Source organism: Lepus europaeus, chromosome 5, assembly GCF_033115175.1.
Source record: "Lepus europaeus isolate LE1 chromosome 5, mLepTim1.pri, whole genome shotgun sequence".
Taxonomy (NCBI): domain Eukaryota; kingdom Metazoa; phylum Chordata; class Mammalia; order Lagomorpha; family Leporidae; genus Lepus; species Lepus europaeus.
In genome coordinates, this window is record NC_084831.1 from 157,077,211 (window position 1) to 157,090,065 (window position 12,855).

Genomic DNA, 12,855 nt, shown 5'->3' on the forward strand with positions numbered 1-12,855 from the left:
CCAGAAGCTAATAAGCCTCTAGTAGAAAAAAAAACCTAATAATTACTTTTGCCTTTTACAAGCATATAATGAATATATTATACATTTTCTATTATGTCCAAGGCATGTTTTTTAGTATTTTTTGAAAACCAGTTGATCACTTTCCAGAGATCAGTATATTCTCAGATTTAAAGCTATTTCTGTACTTTTAGCTCTGAATGACACATCCACAGAAAATTAGATGCCTGATCAGTGTATATTTATAATCCTCTAAGATGTTCAGGTCAAAAACAATGAGAGAGATTGAGAGAGGAAGCAAAAAAAAAAAAAAAATCACAGGAGTGGGAAGATGGCTAAACCAGCAACATGCAAGGAAGATTTTAATGAAAGCTATGCCATTTGCAGAAATAAACACCATCCTACTTGGTTGGTACATGTAGGCGAGAGCTTTTATACGTTTTTTTTTTTTTTTAAAGCGTAAATATAAAATGAAATAGATTTGTGAGTATATCTCCAACTCCTACTAGGTAATTTTTCCTGCTCATTAAAAAGGCTACTTTGACTACTCAGGACTGATTACATAATTTACAAATGAGTCATGGTATGTGCTATTTCTCTATATCATTACAGGATCTTTGTGTGGTTCAGTATTCACTAACAATCTCCACTGGAATGCTACATAAGGATGATGTGAGTCTCTCTTATTAGTCTGCATTTCTGATATAACCTTGAGAATGGGATAATTTGTAGGCTCTTCTTCGCTGACACAGAATCTTTTGTATCCAAGCAAAGCACACTGATTGAGTATCACGGAACAGCTCCTTTCCAGACGCACTAATAATGAGGAAGAAAGATACAGAATGGGACATAAAGGCTACACAAAGATGTATGATGCAGCCTAAGTCAGAGAATATCAACGTCAGAGACCTCGTCAGATTCAGCAACCGGCCCCACACCACTTATTACACTTGCCTCGTGTCAAAAACTTGAGACAAGCGACACGTCACCTTGGTAGAAGGGCAGACGCATCTGGAACCCCTGTAAGTTTTTTAGCACAGCTGAAGAGAACCCTCGATTCTTTTCCCATGATCAGGGGTGGCTGAAGCCTCACTGTGCCTCCCGCCTCACAAACAAGCAGGGATACACAGCCAGTACATCATCCTGCAGCCTCAGTACCGAGGATCTTTGGAAAGCGTATGAGTGACCCAGAGAACACAGGATAGCACAAGTAAGAAATAAAGACAGAAAAAAAAAAATCTAACAATCTGCAAGGTGAGCTTCTAGAACACAGTCCTGTAAAATAAGCTAGAAAAAGTAAGGCAGAGGCCTCTACCTTGCAGATTTTGTACAGCGATTCCTGACCGTCTCCTCCAGTATCTTTAAAGTAATCATGTGCAGGAAACGTACGGTGGATGTCTCGAGTGATGACGCTCTCCTGGGCTGAGTCCTAAAGGGGGAAAAGACTTGGTGATTAGTGTACAATTTCTCTTCTATGAAGAAAAAAGAGCACACAGTAAAAAAAATAAAATAAAATAATACAGAAAAAATAACTCAAAAGAAACGCGCCTTCTATCCTGTACCCATATTCCCACCTCCCAGAGAGGTTTACCAGTGGTCTCTTTGTTGCCTTCACCCATCTATCTCCGGGTGGATGGGTGAGCACGAGTGTTCATATGGGGGCGGGGCAGAGAGGAAGGGAACCTCACACACACATCTCCACAGAACCAAGCAGTCTGTTCCTGTCACTAACGCAATAAAGTATAGAGCATTCCTCATCAAGACATGCAAATGCGCCTCTTTCTCTTTGAGCAGTTGCTAAAAAGAACGAAGACTGTCTGGCTATAAATATATCAAAAACTTATTTAACATCCTCCTAGTAATGACCTTTTTGCATGTTTTCCTATTTGTATAACAAACAGCACCAGAGGAAACTTTTCCATACATAAACCCTGCATATAATGTTCAAGGACAGATTCCTAGAGAAGGAACCAGTACAAAGGACACGTGTTCCTGATTCTGATTCTAGGGCTCCCACTACTAATACGGACTCGAAACAACAGCAGAGTGCGTGCTTCTCCACACCTGCCCAATACGGCACGTCACCTAATTACTATCTTTGGCTATCTGATACATAAAAACTCAGGCCACAGTCACATAAAAAGGAGAATACTATCATTGCTTCAGCCCTGCTAGGTCAAATGCTCAAAATATTCCACAAAATTTTAAAAACAAACGAACAAAAAATCCCTACAGGCCACTCTGCTAAGATAACATATGCCTTAAGACAAACCTCAAGATTTTTTTTAATGACAGATTCTGGAACCAGAAGCTCAAAACTGAGTAAAATTCCAAGCTTTATAAAAACTATTAGTCATCCACTGGATTTCACTTTATTCTTGGAAATTTTGTTTATCTGTTTAAATGTCAAGAAAATAGGATGGGTCTTTCAGCAACCCTTATGATGAAAATATTTTACACAATTCAAAGAAGCATCAAAGACTACTAATTGCAAATTAAAACTATTATTTAACATCTTGCCTCCATAAAGATTTGAACAAATCTGCTCTTTCACTCTCAAAGAAAGAAAGAAATATTCAGTCTATGAGTTTCTTTAATGAATGTTATTTCCCTTTCTCTTCATAGCTGGGAAGTGTAGAAGAAGAATGGGGCAGTTGATGAACTAAGCGAAGGCAGTACCTTCTCTTGCTGGCCTTTTTCGCTTCAGTGGCTATTTCATGCTGGGTGGTAATTAGATCTTATGTCATGTAGAGAAAGAAAGGAAGTGAGTGGAAAAGTTCCAAAGTTGCCCGTGAACATCAAACATATTACATATCAGTCCAGAGTACGAGAGTTTACACTTGTAATAAAATGCTAAAGGTGAATAAAAATGGAATTTTTTTAAAAAATTACCATATTTAAATAAAAGGACACCAGAAAGTTTAAATTTGCTAAGGTAAAAGACAAAGAATACTGGGGGTAGGGTGGCGAACGAGGGAGACTGCGGAACATTTCTTTAATCTGACCTGGAGTCTAAATATGAAAATCTGGTAACCAGGTGGACCAAAATTTCACTGGCTAGGCTTTTTTTCCAATAGAAGAATTCTTTTCCAAACACAAATTGGCTGCTAACTAATTACTAGCTTCTTGAAAAGATGATCAATGACAGAGTTACTACTGCCATTACTAACTGTTTCAGGGAACACGTCCAGTGGCTCACAATATATTTTGTGTTTTTCTGAATGTTAACAGAAAAGTCCTTAGCCTATATTCTCAAGAAATCACTTACATATTTAGCTGATGTTGTGTCTAAATAGTACCAACGGTGTCAATCGGAGATTGATAAAATTTTAAAAATTCTAGAAAGTAAATTAGTCTATTTGCAGAATCAGGAGTAATTGTTTTCCTGTGTATACTGCATCTTCCTGGTTTGAGACACAGGGCTGGGGGACATTACGCAACAACAGTTAAGTCTCTAATTTCAACACCTGCGTTCCATACTGGAGAACCAGGCTTTGTGTTTCAGCACTACTTTCAATTCAGTTTCCTGACAATGCATCCTGGGAGGCAGTAGATGATGTCTCAAGTACTTGGGCCCCAGCCACCCATGTGGGAGACAGCAATGGAGTTCTGCACTCTTAGCTTTTTCTGACCCAGCCCTGGAAGTTGCACGCCTTTGGGGAGTGAACCAGCACATGGAAAATTTCTATCCCTTGTTTGTCTGTCGGCCTGCTGTCGCGCACTCTCTCTTTCGCTCTCTCTTTATCGATCTTGCTCTTGCTCTTTCAATTAGATAGAAAAAAATTAAAATTAAAAAAGGAAGAAAACAAATGAAAATAAAATCAAAAATTTCTCTTCCTGAAATTTTCTTTCCTACGATTACTTCTAAACGCTTTCTCACTTGTGTGTTTCTAGAGTCTTCTTAGATATGTTGCTTTCAGTTGGCTAAGGGAGTGATTTCTGAAACTTCACTTTATGACTAATTAATCAACTTTGCCACAGTGTTCACTCATCCCTCTCACACAAATGAAGGCTGAGAGTTATAATAAGCAGAGTCATAGGAATAACGTTGTGGGTTAGAGTAGTGAATACTCTAAGGAACAACCATGCTCCAAGTCAAAGCTGAAGTTAACCTACCGAGTTTCCAAACACTTGAGAGTAGAACCAGTGTATCAGGAAATCACATCTAATCCTCCAAAGTCACTCTCTCCCACTCATTCAACAGTTATTTGAGTCAGGGAGGGATAAAGCCTAACCCTACATTGATATTTTTTCTTTTTTAGATTTATTCCACTTGTACTAGCTAATTTTAACCAGAAATAAAAGTAAGAGAGGAAGGACCCAAAAAAAAAAAGGCCAAAAAATTCATCATTTCAATGTACCAAGTTAAAAGATTTCATGTGGAAGTATTCTATTTCTGTATGGCTACAACCAACACTGAAATGAGGTCATTTTTTTGGAAGGCTCCCATCAGCAGGAGCTCCTTAGGCCTTGCCAATCGACTCCAAAACGAGACAAGGGAAGAGCCACCCCTCCCTGAGCAGCTCCCTCACCACTGCCACGACTCACAACTGGACCCACAATTCACTTCTCAGTAGATGCAGTTCCCACCGTGCTCCACAGAACCCAAAACAGTGGCTCGGCGACTTTGGAGCCAACTCATTGACGATCTTCCCTTTCCTTGCTTAATACCTATGGCATCTCAGACAAGCGACTTAATATTGCTAAACTTGTTTCCTCACCTATAACGTGGGATGATAATAGGAAAAGTATGCTTCATTTAAGGTAAACAAGTATGTAAGGTGCTTAAAATGCTGCCTAATCTAAGTACTATGAAATATTATTATTCACAATTATTACTAACTTTATTATTCCCCTTCCTTTAAAAATCATTATTTGACTAAATTATTTGGTGCACATATACTTTAGACATCCTTCTGTATTTGTACACTTCAAGTAATATACAATTATTTTTCTTTGGCTATCATAATCACTGTACTTACGAAACCAGTTCTAAAGATTTTCAGCATGATGATAAATACTGGCACACCTTGTTTTTAATTTTCTATTATGTATCTTATGTATTTCAAATTATTCTTGTTTCTATTAATCCATTTGTTAAAGCACAAGTGAACAGTTATATCAATACAATACCATTCCGAGTAACTGATACTGTGACCCAAGCTGTACGCAGAGCCCACACAACAGAGTAAGGCATATGCAAAGATACCCCAAAGGAGAAAGGAAAGGGGAGAGTAGGACAAAACCTATATTTGCCAGAGCAGTCGCCAATTCCATCATTACTTTAGAATTCAGCTTTTAAGTAACAGAGAAGGGTTGGAGTCATGGTTATTAAGAGGACAAAGGCCACTGTCACAGCGACAAGCCTCCTTCTGAACCATCACCACTAAGAAAGTAACTTGCAGGCCAAGTCCTTGACACCATCCTTCCTCCCGCCTTAGGCAGCTGGGGCCATGCATGAAGCTGACTCAGACCACAGGACAGGGAGAGGTCTGCAGTAGGGTTTGAAAAGCTTTTACCCCCCAAACTCTGCACCTCCGAAACACCACCACGCAGAAACTAAACTACCTTTCACGGATTCTCTCGAATCTTCAAACCATTACATCATGAGTCTAAACTTGTCCTCAAAGAAGATCGTAGTCTCTTCCAGATAAAATCCATGGTCTAACACAAGATATAATTGAATTTGTGGAAGATCAGTATAAAACCAACTGTAAGAGGTACTGATAAGCCGCTTGATTAACTTGTGATCATTCTAAAAGCAGCTCAGTGTAGAGGCTGCTATCCAGAGTGCTGCAGGAGCCGTCTTCCCAGTACCATTTATGCACCCTGACACGTTTGTAATTCTTTTACTCCTATGTGAAGACCGGCATCACCTACTTGCTTATGAGAACGACATACAGGCAGCATTCCAGTGCCAACAAGTATTAGGAAGACAAATGTGGATGACCACAACCGTTACTTCTTTGTGAAATAACTTCTGGGCTGTCAAGAATGAGGTAGGTATTTTAGTGAAGATGACTACATCAAAGTCATACAAAAGTAATATTCTGACAAGTGTGCACCTTCTCTGTACCTTGATTTGCCCGATTTAAAAAACTATGAGTGCATCTTTTCTCACTAAACTTCATGGTCAAACTCAAAGTAAAAGCTGCAGCTTTACTTTACGTGGAGCACAAAATTATTTTAGCTTTATAAGCCCTATGCCAATCTGTCGGTGCCATTAAAAATATGAACACAGAACGTTCCTAGTCATGACCAGTCAGCAGGTAAATGACTGAGCTTGAACAGTCTGGCCTTAACAACATGCCCACAGGGGGCCCCCTTCAGTTCTATGTCTGTCCCAAACTGCTCCGCTCACAGGTTCCTGAAAGCCGATGCGTCTGCAGTGGTAGGTCTCATGTATGCACCTTACTGTTTGCCCAAATGCAAAGATGAAGAATGAAAGGAGAAAATAGCAAAGAATACTCTAGTTTCAAAGGCACTACTGCAATCATAAGCTGGAAACAGTAACACGAAAGAGCGGATCCCTGCCAGCTTCGAAACTTGAAAATGGGGGGAGCACATTTAACGTAGGTGTGCTAAGATCGAAGCAAAGAAATAAACCTCCGCTAAGTCATATTGTGAGCAAGCTGCTGCCCAGGCAGTGCACGCCCAAGCTGCCAAATGCGTCCGAATCAAAGCCAGAGACAAAGGTCAAGAGTACAAGCCAACCCCGTCTTCGTGCAGAAAGAAATCCCTGAGGAAAGCAGCATCACGGCAAACCACCGGCAGGTGAGAGCGGGAGGAGGAAGGTATTTATAGACCAGTCCATACTCATGATGGTACCTCGACCTGAAGGGGGTTCTAGCACAGAAGGGGAAGGTAGCTGAACAAAACAGAACATTCCCTTGGGACCAGCAGACTAGAGACACTGCAGCCCGTGGGCACAGCCTGGGTTTCGGAGAGATCCTACAGCATCTAGGTCAGAGTCAGGAATAACTCTCCAATGGATATCTGGGGTCACTTTGAGACTCCCAACACCTACGAAGCATGCTATGCCATAATTGGATACGCTTTAATTCTCAGGGCTGCTGACGCTCATCAGATTGGAGCACTCGACAGTTTTGGAACGCATAGCAATAGGCAACAATAAACCTTTCAGTTTGGTAGAATGAGCACGTTAACTAAACTCCATACTGCGATTTCCCAAAGTCAGATGCTTCTAACTTTCCATTTTTTAAAAACAAGTAATTAGTTTGTATCAAAAAAAAAAAAATTTTTTTTTGACAGGCAGAGTGGATAGTGAGAGAGAGAGACAGAGAGAAAGGTCTTCCTTTTTGCCGTTGGTTCACCCTCCAATGGCCGCTGCGGCCGGCACATCTCGCTGATCCAAAGCCAGCAGCCAGGTGCTTCTCCTGGTCTCCCATGCAGGTGCAGGGCCCAAGGACTTGGGCCATCCTCCACTGCCTTCCCTGGGCCATAGCAGAGAGCTGGCCTGGAAGAGGGGCAACCGGGATAGAATCCGGCACCCCGAACCGGGACTAGAACCCGGTGTACCGGCGCCGCAAGGCAGAGGATTAGCCTGTTAAGCCACGGCGCCGGCCTCAAAATATTTTTTTTAAGATTTTATTTATTTATTTGACAGGCAGAATTACAGACAGTGAGAGAGAGATAGAGAGAAAGGTCTTCCTTCCATTGGTTTACTCCCCAAATGGCCGCAACGTCCGGAGCGGCACTGATCCGAAGCCAGGAGCCAGGAGCTTCTTCCTGGTCTCCCACGTGGTTGCAGGGTCCCAAGCACTTAGGCCATCTTCCACTGCTTTCCCATACTACAGCAGAGAGCTGGATAGGAAGAGGAGCAACTGGGACTAGAACCAGCGCCCATATGGGATGCCAGCGCCGCTGCTGTGATCATCTGGGGAGTGAACCAGTGGATGGAAGACCTTTCTCTGTGTCTCTCCCTCTCTTTGTCTGTAATTCTACCTCTCATATAAATAAATAACACCTTTAAAAAACTATTTTGAGGGGCCAGCGCTGTGGCGCACTAGGCTAATCCTCGGCCTTAAATTCACGCCAATAGCAGGGAGTGGGGTCAGAAGTGGAGCAGCCAGAACACAGATGAGTGTCTATATGGGAAGCTGGCAACGGTAGGGGGTGGCTATGCCACAATACCAACCCCTATACATTTGTTTTTTTAAAAAAGCTCTATATTTATTGCACATCTTGTAAAATAATTCATTTAGTTTTCTTAAAAACTTTAAGGAATGCCACTGCTACAATCAGTGGGTGATAACAATCCCTATTTTAACATGATCATTATCTCCTATATTTTTATTAATATATGAACATACCCAGTAACTTTTTGTAAACTAAGTTTTTAGTAATTTTAAAAAACATTCTAATACTCAATCACCTTAGATGCTCTTTTTTAAGATTTATTTTATTTATTTGAAGGGCAGACTTATAGAGAGAAGGGGGGAGACAGAAGGAGAGGGAGAGACACAGAGGGAAAGGCAGCTGGTTCACTCCCCAAATGGCCACGATGGCAGGGTTGGGCTGGACTGAAGCCAGGAGCCAGGAGCTTCTTCCCAGTCTCCCACATGTGCGGCAGGGACCCAAGGACTTGGGCCATCTTCTGTAGCTTTCCAGGCACATTAGCCAGGAGATGGACTGGAAGTGGAGTAGGGGAACTCGAAACAGTGCCCACATGGGATGCTGACACTGCAGGTGGCAGATTAACCCAGTATGCCATAAAGCCACCCTCAATGCTCCAGTTTTAAATGTTTAAAGTTCAACAACATCTTCTTAAACTGAATGACATAAAAATAAAATATACATTTGAAAATTAAGCTATTTGCTGTACAGTATGAATTCATTTACATATTCAAGAAATACTTTTCTGGGTAGGCACCAAGAAGCAGACATTATCCTAGATGTAGGATTCACTGTTAGCAAGACAAAGGCTCCGCCCCTGAGGCATGTATCTCTAGCTGTAGGGGAGAAAAACATTAAATAAAGAAGGATATAAGTTAGTTGGCTTAAAAAGTACTATGAAAAAATACAAAAAGATAAAGACACAGTGAAGAGAGGGTAATATTTTAGAAAAGATGACTGAACCTGTCTGAGTGAGAGCACAAGTATTTGAAGCCTATGACAGTCAGAGGTCAAAGCCAAAGCCCTGACGGGGGAGCCGAATGCAAGACTTCTGACATTTTCCGGCACAGTGCTGACCTTTACATACGTAGGTATCTGCTGAGCCCTGCAAAAATGACCCAAACCTTCCCGGAGATGTGCTACCTATAGAATTAGTATTATTTAGATTATTTTTAATAAAATCAAATACCTAATATATCTGAATAATACACTGATGGTTGTATATGTCAACATAAAAGCTTCCCATTCAAACATTCATTTACTATTTCTTATTTGCGTGACTTGTGAAAGGATTTGGAGGACCAAAAGGTATAAGAAGGGCCGGTGCTGTGGCGTGGTGGGTTAAGCAAGTCACCTCCTGAAATACCAGCATCCCATATGTGTGCTGGTTCAAGTCCCAGCTGCTCCACTTCTGATCTGGCTCCCTGCTAATGTACCTGGGAAAGCAGCAGATGATGGTCCATGTGCTTGAGCCCCTGCACCCATGTGGGAGACTAGGGTAAAGCTCTGGCCTCCAGGATCCTGACTTCAGCCTGGCCCAGCCCTGGTTGTTACAGTGAATCAGTGAATGGAAGATTGATCTCTCTATTGATTTCTCTCTCTCTCTCTCTCTCTCTCTCTCTCTCTCTCTGAGTCTCTCCCTTTCTCTCTGTAACTCTGCCTTTCAAATAAATGAATGAATCTTTAAAAAAAAAAAGGGGTGGGGAGGTCTAAGATAGTCTATAATGTCCTTAAGTTACAAGTTAAAATCTTGTAAAGACAAGACATAGATATAAATACCAGTGGAAGGAAACATACATTAACATGACATGGACAACATTAGCTATAGAAATTCACTGGAATTCAGTGGAGAAGGAGATCACAAAAAGGTTCAGGTGGCAACTGTGGCCTTTCACAGGAGATGGGTACCAGAATGGTACAAAATCAAAAGGTTGGGAGAAAATACATTGGCAGCTAATACTATGTGAACAGAGGTTCCAAAGACGGGGAGAGATGACCTCAGAATGGAATTCATAATGAGACAAGATGGCTGGGATTCAGAATATGGAAAGGTGCTCTTGAATTAAAAATTATTTTAACATAATCCTGTGGGCAATAAGGAGCCATTTATGTGGCAATGGGTGCATAGTCTCAGTTTTGTGAGGCTTTGTTCAGTTTGGTCTCATCTGCTTGTATCTTCTGAAACAGGTGGTGTGTAGCCAGGAAGGAACCTTACCCAAAGACAGACCTGGCCTTAGGAGGTAATCTCTGCCCATGAACGTCATGCCCAGTGGGAGGTCTTTGTTTGCCACTAAACAGTCTAACAACATGACTTAGGATGGAGGCTTTGGACCACGCAGTGTTAGCTCAATGGAGGCGAAAGGTCAACCATACAAGCCTTCCATGGCTGAGGACAAAGCAAGCTCCAAGACTGATCTGTCTGCACCTTCCCTTGGCTGGCTCCAATCTGCATTCTCTAGCTGGAGTTCACCGTCACTGTGGGAAACAGCTTTGAGAGTTCCCCGAGTTGACAGCTGGTGTCCAAAGTGAGGACAGCCTTGCAGGGAGTACGCTCCCTCTAACACGTTGACTCTGCAAGTTGGCTATGAACAATGGAAAGCGCTCTCTGTGGGCTGTTCTTATCAGAACACTTTCTCTACTCAAATATATCGCTGCCTGTACTTTCTTCTGTCTTCGACAAAAGATTACAATGCAAGAGTTCTGCAGGACTGTTTCAATTTACATGACTTCTTGAGTTTAAAAACTTACTCTCATTTTACTTGAAAGTTAGAGAAAGGGAGACAGAGAGCTGCTCTCCCATCTTTTGATTCAATTTCCTGTTTTAATTAATGGCATTTCTGTCTGTGTACCTCACCCACTTGATTGCCATCTTGAGGTGGATCAAGATCAGTTTTTATTTACCTGTGTTTCCCTGGCGCCTGAGTCTTCGTAGGCACTTAGGAAACGAATGCTGAGTAAATCAGAATAATAGAAGCAAGCAGGATAACATTTACGCCCCATGATGGAGAGACTGAAGTTTTCTAACTTCTGCTTGCAATTTTAAATTATTTTCCAACATCATTTAGTCAAAAGCAGCAGCAAAACCAAATAATTTGCTCCAAACCAAAGATGAAAGACACATAGGTTTCTGATGCAAAAGTTCATAGCTAATTACATAACAAAAGGCCTTATCTATAACACCAAATATGAAGGCAATTACAAATACGATATAAATTGCAGGAAAAACAAAAAAACTAGATCTCCATCTTTAAACAGATTTGTTAGAAATCCTACCACTATAGTATTCATCCAAAATAACCAAAAAACTATTTAAGGTGTTCTCACTGAGTTTCACATTATTTTACATGAAAAGCAATAAAAAGTGACAGATAGGAAGAAACTTCAAAAAGCTTATGGAAAGCGGAGCTAAGAGAGAGGCTGGGGCAGGTGTCTGGTCTGGCAGGTAGTATACCACTGGAACGTCCACGTTCCCAATCGGCGTGCTTGGTTCAGGCCTGGATCTGCTCCTGACTGCAGCTGCCTACTAATGCCAACTGTGGAGGCAGCACGGTGCCTGCCACCCCCGGGAGAAATGATCTGAGTTTCTTTTCCTTGCTTCAGCTTGGTTTGGCTCAGCCCTAGCCATTGTGAGCATTTGGAGAGCAAACCAGGAAGCTCTCTTTATCTTCCCCTAACCCCAAACAAAGATTATTTTGGAGTAAAAGTTTCTTGAAATCTATGCATAGGTTTTTCATCAATTTTTTTTTTTTTTTAATTTGAGGTAGGGGAGAGTGCTCCCTCCATCCACTGATTCATGCCCCAAACTCCCTGGCTGGGAGCAAAGCCAATAGAGGGAAAATCAGTGCAAGTTTCCCCCAGGGTGGCAAGAAAACAATCAGTCGTGACCGCTGTCTCCCAGGGTCTGGAGTACCAGGAAGCTGGAGCCGGGAGCTGAACAGTGTACCAAACCCAGGGCTGCAGTCTCCTAACAGGCAACTTAACGACTAGGCCAAAGCCCTTTTGTGAACTTTTGAAGACCTCTTACATTCAAAAAGGGGTTGTACATTCAAATGCTGCACTATTTTAAAATCAATCTTATTAAAGTGACAAGATGAATCACATAATTAATATGTTCAAAAACCTGCTGGAAGCAAATTATATCAAATATGATATTTTAGACATCTCAGGTATTCGTCTTAGTTTACATGTTAACTTTTTCCTCACTCAAAAGGCTTGAAGAAGTAGACTGATCTCAGGGTTAGGCAAGAATCAGGAAGCTCCTATCCACTGTACCTCTGCACCATGACACTTACTAGGCTGAAGTTCTTCGCTGCTCTTAATATCAGAGGTCTAAACAGTTTGTGGTTGAACTCTTTCTTGCTTTTGAAAAACCAATATATTTGCTCTTCATTTACATGTCAACTGAGTCACAGGTTTTTATGTAATTTTTTCCTAATATACTCAAGGAGTTAAGAGAGGATTTCTCAAGTCTAAATTTTTTTTTTTTTTTTTTGACAGGCAGAGTGGACAGTGAGAGAGAGAGAGACAGAGAGAAAGGTCTTCCTTTTTGCCGTTGGTTCACCCTCCAATGGCCGCCGCGGTAGGTGCGCTGCGGCCAGTGCACCGCGCTGATCCGATGGCAGGAGCCAGGTGCTTCTCCTGGTCTCCCATGGGGTGCAGGGCCCAAGGACTTGGGCCATCCTCCACTGCACTCCCTGGCCACAGCAGAGAGCTGGCCTGGAA

At 41.7% G+C, this 12,855-nt stretch overlaps 1 protein-coding gene across 5 annotated transcripts in view; it reads right to left on the bottom strand.

Moving 5' to 3' along the window:
* RABGAP1L (RAB GTPase activating protein 1 like) overlaps positions 1-12,855 on the bottom strand; it is an 803,019-nt gene that overhangs the window by 339,230 nt on the left and 450,934 nt on the right. For 4 of the 5 annotated variants that reach the window (XM_062192987.1, XM_062192988.1, XM_062192986.1 and 1 more), the window contains exon 14: positions 1,313-1,426. The exons of the other annotated variant lie outside the window; for it this stretch is intronic. In XM_062192987.1, coding sequence (XP_062048971.1) covers positions 1,313-1,426 — 114 coding nt within the window. The remainder of the gene's footprint in view (positions 1-1,312; positions 1,427-12,855) is intronic. 5 annotated transcript variants of the gene reach the window in all.